Source organism: Dendropsophus ebraccatus, chromosome 4 (genome assembly GCF_027789765.1).
Source record: "Dendropsophus ebraccatus isolate aDenEbr1 chromosome 4, aDenEbr1.pat, whole genome shotgun sequence".
NCBI classification, from domain to species: Eukaryota; Metazoa; Chordata; class Amphibia; order Anura; family Hylidae; genus Dendropsophus; species Dendropsophus ebraccatus.
In genome coordinates this window covers 101,994,079-102,012,331 of record NC_091457.1, presented here as the reverse complement: position 1 = coordinate 102,012,331, position 18,253 = coordinate 101,994,079, and the positions used below count along the sequence as shown (strand labels likewise).

Here is an 18,253-nt window from a genome sequence, read left to right as displayed (position 1 = left end):
TGCCGCTTGTAGCCCGGGACCGCCGGTATTAGCGGGCACGGTCCGATCGCCGTGCCCGCTAATACAGTAATCAGATGCAGCTGTCAAACATTACAGCTGCATCCGATTACTGGATTCAGCTTATCCCTGGTGTCTAGTGGCGGAGATCGCTCCCCTGGGACGTTATCCCGGAGGAGCGATCTCCGTGTGTGCTGCCGGCTGGGAACCGCTCCAAGATTGCGCCGTCCCCGGCTCGGCACTCGTTTACTTCCGGCTGCAGCAGCCGGAAGTAAACGAGTGCCTATCTCATGGATCTTTGCAGCATATCTATGCTTCAGAGATCTCTATGAGAGATCAAAGTATATATGCTAGAAGTCCCCCTGCTGATGCTTGCCTGCCCAAGCTCCTGCCTGAGTCTCCGGGTCCCTGATCAGTGATGGCCGCTCAGCCAATCAAAGGCTGCCGCAGGACAGCAAACTGGCTGAGTGCAGAGACCCAGAGACTCCTGGAGAAGAGTGACCAGGGAGTGCGGGCAGGTAAGCAGTTGCTCTCTATTTTTACCTGCAGCTAATTAGTTAAACATGGCGATCACTACATGCTTGCAGCAGATATTCAGAATGCAGGGCCAGAGTTCATAATGATACCAAGTATCGCTGCGGAGAAACTTGCAGCATAAGATCCGCTGCTAACTTGTTACATGTGAACGCACCCTTAAGGGGACATTTAGATGTACTATGTTTGCTGCAGATTTTACGCTACAGATTTCACGCTGCGAACTATGCTGTGTAAATGAATGACGAAACACTGCATCCAATCTACAGCAAACATTGTACATTTAATTGGGGCCCCACTTTTTATTTTGCCCAGGGCCTCACTTGGCCTAAAACCGGCCCTGCCAACCACCAGACGAGTATTTACGCGGAAAGACTAGCAATCAATTAACAATGATTTTGATGTCAGCTCAAAAGATGCGATCAAAGACATATAAGCGTTTTCTCATTTGTCATTTGACTGCTCCCACATTTACACCAGCAGATCATTGCTTAAAGAGCGTCGGACTCATCTCTGGGAGCGCACGGGCGGGGATTTTGCGACCGCAGGACTGGGTCCAGGAGCGGGACTTCGTGAAAGCAGTAAGTATATAGATCTGCACCGGGGGGGTTACAGGTTCTCTTTAATGATTTACTCAGAGGTGTAGCTAGCCTTTCCTGCACCCAGGGCAAACATTCAGTTTTGCGCCCCTGCCCCCTTTAGTTTTTTGTTGTGACAGTGCCCATTTAACCTAACACAGCATAGATCCCCTGCATAACGAGACAGCAATTTACAGTCACACGTCTCCTATCATAGCCAAAACCACTGTGTAACCCAAGGGTGTAGTAGTTTAGGGGGGACTACTGAAGACTCTAGGGGAGAAGAGCAGAGAAGGGGGATGGACACACTGGAAATGGGGGGCACAGGTGAGAAGCATTTTCTGTATGTTTAGGGGGAAGAGTTCTTCTCTGTACTTCTCCTCACACAGTCCACCCTCTACATCCTCTTCAGTCCCATCCGGACTTGCTTCTCAGGCTCCCCCTAGTGTCCTGCACAGCCTGAGAAGCAAGCAGGAGCATGGGTAGGTAATATATTAGCCCAACACCGGTGGGTTTAGTGGGAAGGGGCTTTACATACTCGCAGTGGAAAGAAAAAGCTCCTGCAAATATGTACAGCTATAGAAAATGACAGGAACTCTCAGCGTGAAATCCGCTGTAATTCCCTGTACTGTCAGTTTGAATAGGTTTACATACTAGCAGCAGAATTTTCATTCCGCTGCCATTATGTAAACGCCGCCCCCCCCCCCTTAACCCACTGCTAACAGGAGAATACTTTACCTGTCCGTGCTCCGGCTTGCTTGTGTGGCTCCTAACTTCCCTAGGTCCCGCTCAGCCAATCAGTGGCTGTGGCGGGACATCGCACTGATTGGCTGAGCAGGACCCACAGGAGCCCCAGAAGCAACCGGAGCGCGGATGGGTAATCTCCTTCTGTATTCTCACATGGACAATGCACACAGAGCACATACATACACACACAGACAATACAGAGTCAAATATATATATACATACAGTACACACAGACAATACAGAGTCACATACATGTATACATACAGTACACACACAGGCAATGCACAGTCACATACATATATTCATATAGTACACACACAGAGCATATAATATAAATATATATATATATACACACATACTTGAGAAAGGCTCAGCATGTTTTAAAGGGCCGAAACGTATTTTTATACGCATATGGCAAAATAAAGGATAATATTTTTTGATACTTTAGGACGCTGTCTTCAATTGCAACTTTTTTTTTGGATGAAGTACTGGGTACAGGCCAACCCGGTGGAGGACTGTGCGTCTATACGGAGGTTCCGCTGTTTCCACTTGGAATAGACTATATATACACATATATACACAGTACATAGTACACACACATAGATAATACATACTGACATGTATACATACAGTACATAGTACACACACAGAGCACTATATACATATATACACAGTACACACACAGACAATACATACTGACATGTATACATTCAGTACATAGTACACAGACAATAAACAGAGCACATACTGACATACACACACAGAGCACATACTGACATACACACACACATACTGACATATATATATACACACACAGTACACACTCATAGGCAATACATACTGACATACCTACATGCTTTTTGTACACACATACAGACTTGAAAGAGGGTCCACAGAATGAAATTAATCTTCTGTTCCAGGACCTGCTCCCAGCTGCAAACATTCACCCCTCCTCCTGTGTCCCGACACAGGGAAGAAGCATACAGTGCAGAAGGCTGAGGCTGTGTAAGGACAGATGCTCGAGGTGGGGGAGGGGCGCTTCTTGTGTGCATCATACAGTGTCCTGTCTGTTGTGTGTGTGTCAGGGGCCATCACTCCAGATCAATTCCCCCCCCCTTCCCCAAGGGCCATGCCCTGCTCTGCCCTGCTCCTGCCTTGCCTCGGTAACAACAGCACTGCCTGATCATGAAGAGGCATAGCAGAAGGGGCGGGAGTGTGTAGGAAGACTGGCACCCCCCCACCCCCCCAGCCTTGCGCCCGGGGCAGCTGCCCCCTCTGCCTGCCCCCCTCACTACGGCCCTGATTTACTGCAAAATAATCGGCCCACGTAAAAGGGCTTAAAGGGGTAGTTCAGCAAAAAAAAGTTGATTTGAATTGTTTTTTTTTTTTTTGCTGAACCACCCCTTTAACCTCTTAAGGACATATGACGTACCCGTACGTCATATGTCCTCATTAGCACTTCAAAGCAGGGCTGCGCGGCGACCCCGCTTTGAAGCGCCACGGTCCCGGGTGCCGCGTGTAGCCCCGGACCGCCGCTATTAGCGGGCACGGTCTGATCGCCGTGCCCGCTAATTAGCTAATCGGAGGCAGCTGTCAAAGTTGACAGCTGCCTCCGATTACCGGAGGCAACCGTTCCCTGGTGTCTAGTGGGGGAGATCGCTCCTCCTCCTGCTACTGATGCCGGCCGGGGACTCGTCCAAGATGGCGCCGTCCCCGGCTCGCCACTAGTTTACTTCCAGCTGCAGCAGCCGGAAGTAAATGAGTGCCTATCTCATTGATCTCTGCAGCATATCTATGCTGCACAGATCTCAATGAGAGATCAAAGTATATATACTAGAAGTCCCCTAAAAAAAGTTTTGTTTATAGTAAAAAGCCCCCTCCCCTAATAAAAGTCTGAATCACCCCCCTTTTCCCAGGTTTTAAATAAAAGTAAACAAATAAATAAACATGTTTGGTATCGCCGCGTGCGTAATCGCCCGAACTATTAATCACATTCCTGATCTCGCACGGTAAACGGCGTAAGCGCAAAAATATCCCAAAGTGCAAAATTGCGCATTTTTGGTCGCATCAAATCCAGAAAAAATGTAATAAAAAGCGATCAAAAAGTCGTATATGCGCAATCAAGGTACCTATAAAAGGAACACATCATGGCGCAAAAAATGACACCTGACACAGCCCCATAGACCCAAGAATAAAAGCGTTATAAGCCTGGGAATGGAGCGATTTTAAGGAACATATATTTGTTAACAATGGTTTGAATTTTTTATAGGCCATCAGATACAATATAAGTTATACATGTTACATATCGTTTTAATCGTAACGACTTGTGTAACATGCATAACAAGTCAGTTTTACCCCAGGGCGAATGGCGTAAAAACAAAGTTCCCCCAAATAAAAGAAATGCGTTTTTTTTTTTTCAATTTCACCACACTTTGAATTTTTTTCTGGTTTCGTAGTGTACCAAATGCAAAAATTCAGCCTGTCATTGCAAAGTACAATTAGTGACGCAAAAAATAAGGGCTCATATGGGTTTCTAGGTGGAAAAATGCAAGTGCTATGGCCTTTTAAACACAAGGAGGAAAAACCGAAAACGCAAAAACGAAAATGGGCCCTGTCCTTAAGGGGTTAAGGAGTGAAATAAGGAGACAGTACCCAGCACTGAATGCCCCAGACACAGCAGCTGAAGGATCCCACTGTGAGGTGTTACCTCTTATTATCTCTTATTATTTCCCCAATACCTACCATCCTCATACACCTTCCCATGTTTGTCCAGCGCAGTCAAGTTGATACTTTTCACTTTACGGTTTCTGTCCCAAATCTAGAAAGAAAAAAGATGGTGACATCAGGGCTTGCCTAGTTTTATTCTTTATCAGAAGCTGCCAGTGTCGGAGCTACTCACCTCTAGAAACTGTAAGTCTTCCCCACTCTTGTTCTTGGTCTCTCGTAACACTGCTTTTAGCGCTCCAGAGGGCGATTCGCTGCTAAGCAGCCTGGGAATACAGCAGAGGTGGAAACTGGATGTTACTGAAAACAAGTGACTGCTGTGCACCACTTACAGTAAGTCCCATAACCTGGTATGCTAAGGATTGCACAGGCGCTCTATCATAAGGTATCCTGGACTATCGCTTAGCACTGCATACACAGGTATGACTCTTTGTTGTAACAGACTATAACATGCCAGAATACAGGGCTTTTACTGCTGGCCTCTAGTCTGCCTCGTGGATATACTTACTCTCCCTTAATCTCGCTGCCATTTCCACAGGCGCCAGCATAGACAACAGCGTTATTATCATGGAAGACAATGTACTGGCGGCAAAACTTCACCTGCTCATTACGATCCAGATCTCTCTGGGACCACTCTGTGGAGAAAACACTGGTGGTCAGTGACAGGACTGGTATGTGCTGAGACACACTGCAGAGGAAACACTGGTGGTCAGTGACAGGACTGGTATGTGCTGAGACACACTGCAGAGGAAACACTGGTGGTCAGTGACAGGACTGGTATGTGCTGAGACACACTGCAGAGGAAACACTGGTGGTCAGTGACAGGACTGGTATGTGCTGAGACACACTGCAGAGGAAACACTGGTGGTCAGTGACAGGACTGGTATGTGCTGAGGCACACTGCAGAGGAAACACTGGTGGTCAGTGACAGGACTGGTATGTGCTGAGACACACTGCAGAGGAAACACTGGTGGTCAGTGACAGGACTGGTATGTGCTGAGACACACTGCAGAGAAAACACTGGTGGTCAGTGACAGGACTGGTATGTGTGGTATACAGAATAACCCCAGGTATGGGTGGATGTTTGTATAGCCATGCTTCTAAAAGCCAAGACTCTCCAGTATAAGAAGACCCTGAAACTCCATCCTGTCAGGTTTTTTATAATTTTTGTTCAGACAATTCTCAGATATGTCTGTGCCTGGGAAAACCGGGTGAAAATTAGCATGACTGCTGAGACAGCTTTTAACTGGTTTGACACCTAGCTTCCAGCATTACATGTCAGCCTTGCACTCTCCTGGTGTGAATCACATTAGACAATTCTTGTGGAAGCTGCCATGGTGGCCATGCTAGTGCTCACCCAGCATCCTCAGGAACAGATATTAAAGGTAACCAAAGATTTTCAATTATTTGGAAATCCAGAATCAGGACCGCCTTCACATTCACCTGTTACCATTACTGGTTTTGCGCCAAAACAACCAGTGCTTACCAGACACAGCCAGGGACAAAGTACAAAAGGAAGCAAAGACTGTACAGGATAATTTACATGTCTGAATATTCAAAGGGGTACTCCGGAAAAAAAACTTTTTCTTTCAAATCAGCTGGTTTCAGAAAGTTATATAAATTTGTTTTCCCATAATTATCAGCTGCTGTATGTCCTGCAAGAAGTGTTGTATTCTTTCCAGTCTGACACAGTGCTCTCTGCTGCCACCTCTGTCCATGTCAGGAACTGTCCAGAGCAGGAAAGGTTTTCTATGGGAATTTGCTACTTCTCTGGATAGTGCCTGACATGAAAAAAAGATGTCAGCAGAGAGCACTGTGTCAAGGGCGGGTTTACATTACGGAATTCGCGCTAATAAAATCCGGCGTAATCCGTTGCTTGTACGCGCTCACAGCTGCGCGCCTTTCCGCCGGCTCCATAGACACCATTCTGCATTTCTGCTATCCGCCGAAAGAATTGACTATGTCACGGGCGGAGAGGCGCATGGCCGTGAGCGTGTATAGGCAACGGAATCAGCCGTATTTTATCCATGCGAATTCCGTAGTCTGAACCCGCCCTCAGGCTGGAAAGAAAACACCATTTGCTGCAGGACATACAGCAGCTGATAAGTACTGGAAGACTTGAAATTTTTAAATAGAAGTGAATTGAAAATCTATATAACTTTCTGAAACCAGTTGATTTAAAGGTAACCTGTCACCCGGCATTATGGCGCAGAGCCCGTTCCGACTCTTCTCCCCCCCCCCCCCCCCCCCCGATGGAGCTTCGGATACTTAGCCTCTCCTGCAAGTCCCGCTCCTGGACCCGGTCCTGGGACGGAGATCTCGCCTTTGGAAGCCGTGCGCGCTGCAGAGATGAGTCCGACGCCCATAGAGAATGACTGCTCCAGGCATTCTCTATGGGCATCGGACTTATCTCTGGTAATTTGCATACAGCGTGCGCTCACCTTCCGGCGGCGATATCTCCCTCCGGGGCCCGAGTCCAGGAGCGGTCTTGCAGAAAAAGGGTAAGTATCTGGAGCTCCACCGGGGGGTCGAGAGGGCTCTGAGCCGTAATGCCGGGTTCCCTTTAAAAGAAAAAGATTTTCACCGGAGTACCCCTTTAATATCTCTGTTTTTGCCAGAGAATAGAAACCATTAAGACCTAGTCCTGATCACACAGCAGTATTACAATGTATAAGTGCAGTAAGAGCTATCAGCAAGATCTTGGAAAAGATGAAGAGGTGAAAGGTAAAGTCTGTTACAAAGTTCCAGCCCTTTTCATGATACAATGATGAAGCTGTAGGCACACACGGATGGCTCCATAGAGAGGCAGAGCTTGGGTTACCTGTGTAGATGTTGCTGTACTTTCCACCATACTGTGTGGTCACCTCCGGTCCTATAGACACACTGGACAGAGATGGGAACTGGCTGAGATCACGGTATAATGTGACAATTTCCTTTGGTTTACTAATCAACTGGGGGGAAACAGAATGAGACTTCAGTCATCAATGGTGTCCACCCGAATCCGCATCACTAAATACCTGGGCAAGCATGTTATTCAGGAGACAGGAAAAGCTGGGTGGCACTATCCCTGGGAGCAGCCACATTGCTTGTGTCACCAAGCATTCCCAAGAAGTAATACATAAGATTTTACTGATCTGCTGAAACTCCTATTGTTGCAGTGACGGAGCTTTGCTCTCCAGGACAAAAATCAAGCCTAGAGTAAAGCGGTCCCCAAGCTCCAGTCACCTGAAAACATTGCTGCTGAGCGGACGTCTGACTCTAAGGGGGTGCGGAGAAGAAACCTCAGAAAGGTCCCTCTGCTAATTAACCTGTAAGGCAGAAAAATGCCAACGCACAAAATCACATGTCTACCGCCTGAGGCCCAGCTCACACATCAGCATACCTCCCAAGTGTCCCTCTTTTAGAGGGACAGTCCCTACTTTTGACCCACGTGCCTATGTCCCTCTTTTGGGCCTAAGAATTAGATTTGCATTGATAGACTTTTTATGTTGCTTTAGAAATTGTCTGGTTTCCCAAACTTGCAGATTATTCCACCATGTGGTGCAAGTTGGATCCTAAAATCTGTTATATTCAGATGAATGGTGTGACAGTATGGCCCCTGTCACACATCATTTCACACGGCCCCATACACACATCTGTAGGTGTTACTGATCCATTTGGGGAAATGATCCCTGACGGGAAAAAAAAGATGAAGCCATTGTGCATCTGTGTCACCTATATGACAGTGGGTACCTGCAAATGCGGACAGTTACTGAAACACATAGTAATCCTGTCCACAGTTGTGGGTCTGTAATTATAGACAATGTAGGGACATTTATCAAGGGGTTTGGGCCTAATTTTTGGAGAATAATTGCATTTTTTACCCATTTTTGGTCTAAGTTCTATTTATAAACCAGTATTCGACAGGTGAATATATTTAGATGCAACTTTTTTTTAATCTGCCTGTTTTAATTATTCACCCAAAAGTTTGCATAATCTGGAATTACCGCCCAATTTATCATTTGCGACTTTTTAAAAAGTCGCATAAACAGACGCAAGCTTACGTCTGGTCAGAACCAGGTGAATAAAACTGCGCAATTTTTTCATAGTTGCACCTTTTATTTAGATGCATTTACTATGGCAGTGCTACATGTTAATGAATCAGTCACAAGATATTAGAGCAAAATACACACCAATCCCTATTAGAATAGTTGCACTTATTAGATTCCTTAGTAAATGTCCCACAGTGTTCCTGATGTGTGAATGGGACCTAAGGATATAGACACACATACAGGATCTGCTGCAGATATCAATGCAGGGCCGTTTCTATAGGCGGGCGAGCCGGGCGACCGCACAGGGTGCCGACAGCTAGGGGGCGCTGGTGTCAACCCCGGCCGCCCCTCCGCCTACCCCATCATCTGCCACTCCGCAGCTGCAGTGGCGCCGTCCGCCCGCAGCTCTGCTCAGCTTGTGGTTGGAGGCAGCATTCTGCCTACATGGGGGGGGGGGATCTAACAACAGGAGATATGCCTACATGGGGGGGGATTTAACAACAGGAGATATTCCTACATTAGGGGGGGGGGGAGATCTAACAACAGGAGATATGTGCCTACATAGGGGGGGGATCTAACAACAGGAGATATGCCTACATGGGGGTGGGGAATCTAACAACAGGAGATATGCCTACATAGGGGGGGGGGGGGAATCTAACAACAGGAGATATGCCTACATAGGGGGGGGGGGAATCTAACAACAGGAGATATGCCTACATAGGGGGGGGGGGGGGAATCTAACAACAGGAGATATGCCTACATAGGGGGGGGGGGAATCTAACAACAGGAGATATGCCTACATAGGGGGGGGGGGGGGAATCTAACAACAGGAGATATGCCTACGGGGGGGGGAATCTAACAACAGGAGATATGCCTACGGGGGGGGGGAATCTAACAACAGGAGATATGCCTACATAGGGGGGGGATCTAACAACAGGAGATATGCCTACATGGGGGGGGGGATCTAACAACAGGAGATATGTCTACATAGGGGGGGGGAACTAACGGGAGATGCCTACATAGGGGGGGGATCTAACAGGGAAGATGGCTACATAGGGGGATCTGACAGGTGAGATGGCTGCATAGGGGGGATCTAACAGGGAAGATGGCTACATAGGGGGATCTGACAGGGGAGATGGCTGCATAGGGGGATCTGACAGGGGAGATGGCTGCAAAGGGGGGGGGGATCTGACAGGGGAGATTGCTGCATAGGAGGGATCTGACAGGGCAGATGGCTGCATAGGGGGGGATCTGACAGGGCAGATGGCTGCATAGGGGGGGATCTGACAGGGCAGATGGCTGCATAGGGGGGGATCTGACAGGGCAGATGGCTGCATAGGGGGGGATCTGACAGGGCAGATGGCTGCATAGGGGGGGGATCTGACAGGGCAGATGGCTGCATAGGGGGGGATCTGACAGGGCAGATGGCTGCATAGGGGGGGATCTGACAGGGCAGATGGCTGCATAGGGGGGGATCTGACAGGGCAGATGGCTGCATAGGGGGGGATCTGACAGGGCAGATGGCTGCATAGGGGGGGATCTGACAGGGCAGATGGCTGCATAGGGGGGGATCTGACAGGGCAGATGGCTGCATAGGGGGGGATCTGACAGGGCAGATGGCTGCATAGGGGGGGATCTGACAGGGCAGATGGCTGCATAGGGGGGGATCTGACAGGGCAGATGGCTGCATAGGGGGGGATCTGACAGGGCAGATGGCTGCATAGGGGGGGATCTGACAGGGCAGATGGCTGCATAGGGGGGGATCTGACAGTGCAGATGGCTGCATAGGGGGGATCTGACAGGTGAGATGGCTGCATAGGAGGGGATCTGACAGGTGAGATGGCTGCATAGGGGGGGATCTGACAGGTGAGATGGCTGCATAGGGGGGATCTGACAGGGCAGATGGCTGCATAGGGGGGGATCTGACAGGTGAGATGGCTGCATAGGGGGGGATCTGACAGGTGAGATGGCTGCATAGGGGGGGATCTGACAGGTGAGATGGCTGCATAGGGGGGGATCTGACAGGTGAGATGGCTGCATAGGGGGGGATCTGACAGGTGAGATGGCTGCATAGGGGGGATCTGACAGGGGGATGGCTGCATAGGGGGGGATCTGACAGGTGAGATGGCTGCATAGGGGGGGGATCTGACAGGTGAGATGGCTGCATAGGGGGGGGATCTGACAAAGGGATGGCTGCATAGGGGGGGATCTGACAGGGCAGATGGCTGCATAGGGGGGGATCTGACAGGTGAGATGGCTGCATAGGGGGGGGATCTGACAGGTGAGATGGCTGCATAGGGGGGATCTGACAGGGGGATGGCTGCATAGGGGGGGATCTGACAGGTGAGATGGCTGCATAGGGGGGGGGATCTGACAGGTGAGATGGCTGCATAGGGGGGGATCTGACAGGTGAGATGGCTGCATAGGGGGGGATCTGACAGGGGGATGGCTGCATAGGGGGGGATCTGACAGGTGAGATGGCTGCATAGGGGGGGATCTGACAGGTGAGATGGCTGCATAGGGGGGGATCTGACAGGGGGATGGCTGCATATGAGGGGATCTGACAGGGGAGATGGCTGCATAGGGGAGATATGACAGGGGGATGGCTGCATAGGGGGATCTTAATAACAGGAGAGATGGCTGCATAGGGGGAATCTAACAGGGAAGATGGCTGCATGAGAGGGGGTAAGGGGGGGGGGGGGGTCCTACATAGGGTAGATGCCTAGATCAGGGTGAGGGGGCTAAACCATTGTGGGGATGCCTACATAGCAGGTGAGTAGGGCTAACTAACAGAGGAGATGTCTAAAAGAGGCAGGGGGCTAACTACCAGGGGGAGTGCCTACCATGGGGATGCTATCTGCTGGGGGGGCTAACTAGCTAAACTGGGATGTCTCCTACACTGGGGGTTACTATATATAGGGGGGAATGTTTAACTATCAGGGAGATTACTTACAGGGGGTATGGCTAAATGCCTAAGGGGGTGGGGGCTAACTAACGGGGGATTACCTACAGAGGGAATGCTACATACTGGTGGGATTACTATTGGGGGGATAGCTTGGGATCCTACATACAGGGGGAACCCCACATACCTACTGACTTTACTGCACATGACACAAAAAAAGTGGAAGTTGTTGAAAAAGTGCGGAGCTTAAGATGTTTGTCTTGCAGGTTCAGAAGAGATAAATTGTAGCTGCAAGAAATCGTCATGGTGGTCTGGGTCAGAAGGAGAGGAAATGGAAAGTGACGCCTGGGATCAAAGAAGACGTCACCTGTGAGTTACTGAATGATTTTTTTTTTTTAGCTTCAAATTGAAAAGGGTTGAATAACACTGCTCTATGCCATAATACACATACTGTTCCTCCCTAGTAACCAACCCCCCTGAACTCACCTGGAGGCCCTGTATCAATGTAACTAAATGCATCAATCTGCAGCAGATCCTGGATGTGTGACTGCATCCTTGAATTAAAAAATATTGAATTGGCTGTAAAATTTTCACAGACCAAACCACAAGTGTTCCTCTTTGGCCATTCAAAAAGTTAGGAGCTATGCATCAGTAAGATACTGTCCGCAATTACAGACAGTATTTTACCCATTGACCTCTATGGGACTGTGATCTGTGCCCCACAGACTCACCTATAGAAATCAATGAGTCCATGTAAATTTGGAGACAGTTTCCGTAACTACAGAGGCAATACAGACGCACTAAGGATTACTGTTTGTGGAACTTGGACAAAAAATGTCAAATAACAGAAAGGCACAAAGCACTAATCCTGGTGTGGGAAAGAGATGACAGCTCACTGTTCCTAATTACCCCCCTGCACTCATGTGCCAATCATATGTAACACAGATTACAGGGCTCCCTACCCTGATGACATCATCGCTCCATGTGATTCTAGCTTGCTGACATCTTCACTCGTGATTATAAACAGGGTGGGTCCTCGCCTACAGGGAAGACATGCTGTGCCATGCAGTTCCCTCACACACAAAGAACCACAAGAAGCAAGTTACTTCAGGACTGACACTAGCTGGACACAACACACTGCATACTGGGAGTTGTAGTTCTAGCTCTGCCAGTCTAACCAGGGCGCTGGGCATACACTCATCCAAACCTGACCCGGAACCAGGGAGCACTTACCTGAGCCGCCGCCATCACTACACACGTCTGAGGGGAAGAGCCACAACTCCAGCTGTCACCCCTGCCCCAGAACCAGTGGTTCCTCCCGAGGTCACTGATTGGTTCGCCCACACTTGGAGGCAGGGCCTCACATGACAGTAGATAGCAGGTGGCAGCGTACGCGAAGGACGTTAGTCATGTGACCTAGCTCGCGCCTCTATCTCCATGGAGATTGGGAGACGCGGGATCAGGTGACCTGCTGCGGCCATGTTTGTTAAGGGTACATTACCGTTTTGAATAGGTGCTGCCGGCATATTTCATAAGGGAATGTGTCACAGGGAGAGAGTGAATGAGGTGAGTACAGGGGTGTTTTATCTCCATCATAATAACACCTGCCTGTACAGATACATCACCAGGCCCACAACCAGGGCTGAGGTCACGTGATCTCCATTTAACATGCCTCCTCCTTTGTGTTGTATGTGAGGGAGGGGTACCCTGTAATGGAATGGCTGTGTCTTATGAGATTTTTTTGTGGGGTGCAGCTTAGGCTACAGTTACTTAGTGGCATAACTACCATAGAGGCAGGGTAGGCAGTTGCTATGGGGCCCATGCAGGAGGAGGGGCCCAGGGAAGAAGGTAAGAGTGTGTGTCCTTCTGCTTAACCCCTTATGTACTGCAGTGTGTAAGTGTCCCAATATTTACTTACATGCTGCAACACAAAAAAAGGGTTAACAAGCAGAAGACAGAGATCTCTGTTTCACTGCACTGATAACCTCTGACCTCTGTTCTCCAGCTTTACAATCAAGTAGGAAAGGAAAATGTGCAGAGCTATGTGCAGAGGTCAGGGGTTATGAGTACACCAGCAGTAAAGCTATATATATATATATATGCGCAGTGCTCTGTGTTGTGCGTAGGGGGGGGGGGGATAAAAATTTATAGCTATGGGGCTCTGTGAATCCTAGCTACGCCCACATCACTCTTTTCTTAGAGTTATGAGCCTTTAAATCCTATTTTATATCCTGCCAGTACCATAACCCTTGACAACTGCTGCAAAGGCTGATCTCCAGTGTTGCTCCATCATGGCCCAGGAGGTAGCTCCATGCAACATTCGAGTGCCGGTTCCCCTCCAGGTGGGAGATGGAAAATCTGAGCTGGGTCATCCAGGTGTGAACGTCATCGATGTCTCCTTCCCTGTTTCCCAGCCGATTGATGTGAGTGTCCTTTGTCCCATGCTGTGTCATCTACCACTGTGGGCACAATCACTGATTGTCTTTCTTCTCTCAGGTGCAAGAGATTTCCTTCAAGAATTACTACACTGCCTTTCTCACTATAAAACTCCAGCAGCAGTCCACCGAGGTTAAGAAGAACAAGACTGCAGCATGGCGGACGTGTGTAAGGAACCTGCAGCTAATGCCAAACCCCCACATGGAGGAAGGGTCCCAGGACTACATGTCTGTGTACAGACAGCAGGTGATTTGACTTCTAGTTGTGATCATGGGGAATCAAGAGAATTGAATGAATTATGTCTGCACAGCACATGTACATGAGACAGGCTAAGGGTGCAGTGTTCTTTGAAATCAGGGCACTGCTGTGGTATGTGGGTTGGTACTGTACTTTTCTCAGCCCTGTATTACCATGGATTCTATCTGTAACATTATTTAAGGGGCAACTCCAGCCAAAGGTTATGCTCTTCTTAGCATAAACATGGTGCCCTGCTCACTACTCTTAACTCCCTTTTTCTGATAGAATGCCATGTCTGGTGCCTGCTGTTCTCTAGTGTGACCAGCTGATTTACACTGAGATTTGTGTGTGGACCTGAGGTCACTGTACCAATGTAACTGTATGAGACTCGTTGAGCATCTTCATTGGGGAAAGTAACTTCTGGTCTACACCAGAAGTGGCAAAACAGGAGTTGGCTTCTGATCAGTGGAACAGAGCTACCTGGTAAGATAGGGGGTAGGGCTGCCATTTACCCCTGCCATGCATATGTTGGGAAATGGAAATAACATTTTGGCCATATTCTGGGGTAACGCTGGTCGGTTTTTGGGTGTTGTTAATCTCCTGAGCCTGGCTGAATTCTTCTTTTTCCTCCAGATGTTGTGTGATGCAGATAAGGTTGTGTCAATTCGATTCATTTTAAGGCAACCTTCACCCGTCTGGCTCTCATTTACTCTGGAAGAGTTACAGGTCAATCCTCCTGGAAGGCAGGTAAGGGGCCATCAACATCTATACTAGAACTGTCTTTAAGGTGCAAGGATGGAAGAGACATTGGGGGAGATTTATTAAAAATGGTGTAAAGTGAAACTGGCTCAGTTGCCCCTAGCAACCAATCAGATTCTACCCTTTATTTTCCAAAGAGTCTGTGAGGAATGAAATGTGGAATCTGATTGGTTGCTGGGGGCAACTGAGCCAGTTTCACTTTACACTTATTCCAGTAGGGATTAAAGTAGAACAGAAATGTAATAAAAATTACAGGCAATCTCTGGGAAAAATATATGTTCTAGCAACAGTTTATTGAAGGTGTATGGCCACCTAAACAGTGACTTTAGTAATGTTGTAGTTACTCTACACACTTGAGTCTCTGTTTCCATCACTGTCACCCCCAGTTTGCATAACAACATTTCTCAGGAAATTCATTTTTATCATGAAAAAGCTGTTTGAAGCTCTCCCCCCCCCCCCCCCCCATCTTCATTGTTTTCTATGGAGAGGGGAGAGATGAGGCACCAAAACAGGACAACAAAGAGTTCATTTACAGCTACATCACCAGGCTCTCTCCTCTGACATCAGCACTGATCTCTCTGACCTCTGAATAGGGGCTTTCAGCGGCTCCCTGTGGTGTAATCCTTTGTTCTCTGCTCTCTGCTGCCGACAAATCCCCCTCCTCTCCCCTCTCCATAGCACAGACAGGATCCGACTGATGTAAAACAGTCGAGATTTCCTGATTCTGAGCAGTGGATGAGAGAAAGGAGGCACCTGGGGAAAGTCTTTTTTAATGCAGATAATGGCATATTTGCCTAATAAACCCAATTACAAAGTTTTTTAAAATCGTCTGGACTATTGATTTCTGCAAAAAAAAAAATTATCGACAGTGACTCTTTAATTCCTAATACGTCCTTCACCTTTAAGCCAGTCTTTCTTTTATCGTTTTGATGGCTGAAGCTGATATTTCTCCCCGTTTGGAGACACCAAAAGAAACTTTTAAACAGAAGATTGGACTTTAGGCCTTAGCCACACATCAGTTTTCTTCTGATTCATAGGGTCTGGACCATGCCATATAGTCCTCAGAAAAATAGTGTGTTACAGTGCCCAGATACATAGTAAATACTATATTGCCCAGAGTGTGATGCTATTTCCAGATAAAGGGTGGCATTCAGTGCTCATAACACTCTTATACACCATGGTCCCCACCACTGAGCCAACCACATCTTGCCTCTCCATGAAATTACAGTTAAAGACCTCTATCTAAGAGCAGCATTAACTAGTGACAGAGAACTGTGCGTTACTCCGCCAGTTTTTCCCTTTCTATGTAACCTTCACAAATTTCCTGAACTTGTTATGCAACTGTTTGGGTTTCTCCTTTCTATTTTTTTCTTTATGTCATGAATGTTTGTACTTTCAAAAAAGGAAAAAAAGCAAAGTTTTTTTTTATGACTTTATGACCTGATTTAAAAAAAAACAAAAAAAAACTAGTGACAGAGAAGCTGAATAAAATAATGTATCACTGACATTGTTCTGTGCAGCTGATTTAGAGATATCCTTGAGAATAACCAGGTAACTGAGCACTACACACTAGTCCTCTCCATAATGTGCATGTGCCCAGTAGTCCTCGATAGTCATGAGCACCAGCTCCCTCTGCCCAACAGCTGCAGATTGCCAGTTGTCTATCTGTGCGTACAGCTATTGATCTGCAGCCGGAGGGTGTGGCACAAAGCCCATTCTCCTACATATCAGGAGGATGGCTAAACAGAAGGATGTAAGTAGTACACTGTGCTCTTCAGCATTTCTGTCACTAGTTTATGCTGCCTTCTTTGAAGGTATATTTAGTCATTTTACCATAAAGGCATACTGGTAGCAACATCCTCTGCTGTCTCACAGACAGTCCTGCTGATGATGGAGTGGAAGCTCCTAGGAACATCTACTAAATCTGGGCCATTTGAGAAATGCAGACGAATCTGAGCCACATCTTTCATGTGGCCCCTTCAGTGACTGCAGAAGGCTTTAATGAAAGATTACAGTGTGACAGTCATTGGAGTGTTAAAACCTGTATTAACCTCTTCCTTTCTAGAGTCCACAGAAGCAGTTTTCCTGGTGGTTGTCTCATCTGCCGCCCAGAGAGGAGCTCCAGAATCTGCACAAGGTAAGGACTGAGGATGGTAAAGTAACCAATGAGGCCTGTCAGGCTACAAGGTTTTTTTGCATGGTGGTTTATATTGACTTTTGACATTTATTAGGGCTCTGTGGCTCCTGACAGTATAGTATATATTTTTACACAATGGACATTCTCTGCATAGCTGTTGGTTTCTGGGGTCCATGGCTATAGATTCTTTACAATGAAAATGTTTATGGCTGGTGATAAATCTCAGCCTTAAGGATCCCGAGTCTTATGGCTAGATGCAGGGGGGTGCTGGGAGCAATAGGATCTGAATGCATTGGGCTATAGACATTGTTGTTGTTTGCTCACACTTTTCTTCATTCCAGGATCTCCCAGATCCAGAGCGTGTATCCAGTGAGGTTCAACAAATGTGGGTGCTGACAGAGGTAATGCGCTCCAGTCAGAGCACAGCTGCAGTTGGGAGATTCGATGTGAGTATCATAAGTCACATGGGGTTTGCTTTGTTGTGAAACCATAATGGGGAATGGGTAAATCCAACATGTTAAGTTCAAAGCCAATGTAAAGGAATTTCCAGCAACTCTAATGGGGGCAGCGGGTGAGGGGGATCACAACTGGTGCAACAGCAGGCGTTCTGGGTATCCAGTCATTTTCCAAATGATAAATGAAAGCAGGAAACTGCTTGGATTTATTTGCTGGCTACTCCACGTTTGCACTAGTTTTGATACATTTATAAGTTTTAGATTTTTCCTCTGATCATTGCTCTTCACAAACACTACAGAATTTATCACTTCTTTCACAGGTGGATGGATGTTACGATATAAATCTCCTTTCGTATACATAATGCACACAAGATTCCCACAGAAGTCAGGACATTGTCTGTGGAGAAGACATTGAGAGATGTGATGAAGGCCCAGTCCTCGGTGTCCTCTTCAGGTCTCTGCTCTGTGATTACAGAGGGCTTCAGGCTTCTCAGGGTGTCATTCTGGGGCCTCCAGACGTAACCATGTTATAACCATAACTCTGTGCATGTAATAATGGAACTTCCTCCTCCCCGCAGAACACCTTACTGGCTGTGGGGCCCCTTCATCAGTGTGTGCCTCTGAGGGCACTGGATTAGCCCTATGGTAACAGTATGTGGGATGGACTTTTGTGTAGATTCTTGAAAAATAAACCTTGTGAAATTGGTTCCTTCTAA

At 47.6% G+C, this 18,253-nt stretch overlaps 2 protein-coding genes across 5 annotated transcripts in view; one reads left to right on the top strand and one right to left on the bottom strand.

The window, feature by feature from the left end:
- The window catches only part of APEH (acylaminoacyl-peptide hydrolase), a 23,350-nt gene extending 10,492 nt beyond the window's left edge, over positions 1-12,858 (bottom strand). Inside the window, exons 1-5 of the mRNA XM_069966507.1 lie at positions 12,747-12,858; positions 7,402-7,531; positions 5,089-5,215; positions 4,756-4,846; positions 4,599-4,674 (exon numbers count right to left, since the gene is read on the bottom strand). Of these exons, the coding sequence (XP_069822608.1) occupies positions 4,599-4,674; positions 4,756-4,846; positions 5,089-5,215; positions 7,402-7,531; positions 12,747-12,761 (439 nt within the window). The 5' untranslated portion in view covers positions 12,762-12,858. The remainder of the gene's footprint in view (positions 1-4,598; positions 4,675-4,755; positions 4,847-5,088; positions 5,216-7,401; positions 7,532-12,746) is intronic.
- NICN1 (nicolin 1, tubulin polyglutamylase complex subunit) lies at positions 12,551-18,253 on the top strand. 4 transcript variants are annotated; one of them, XM_069966511.1, is made up of 7 exons: positions 12,551-12,976; positions 13,752-13,936; positions 14,010-14,195; positions 14,820-14,933; positions 17,011-17,082; positions 17,424-17,528; positions 17,858-18,253. In XM_069966511.1, the coding sequence occupies exons 2-7, from the start codon at positions 13,805-13,807 to the stop codon at positions 17,897-17,899; spliced, it is 651 nt and encodes a 216-aa protein (XP_069822612.1). In that variant the 5' UTR covers positions 12,551-12,976; positions 13,752-13,804; the 3' UTR covers positions 17,900-18,253. The 4 variants fall into 4 exon arrangements, with proteins under 4 accessions (XP_069822612.1, XP_069822613.1, XP_069822611.1 ...); XM_069966512.1 differs by having other exon boundaries at positions 12,967-13,005; positions 13,752-13,889; XM_069966510.1 differs by having other exon boundaries at positions 12,969-13,005.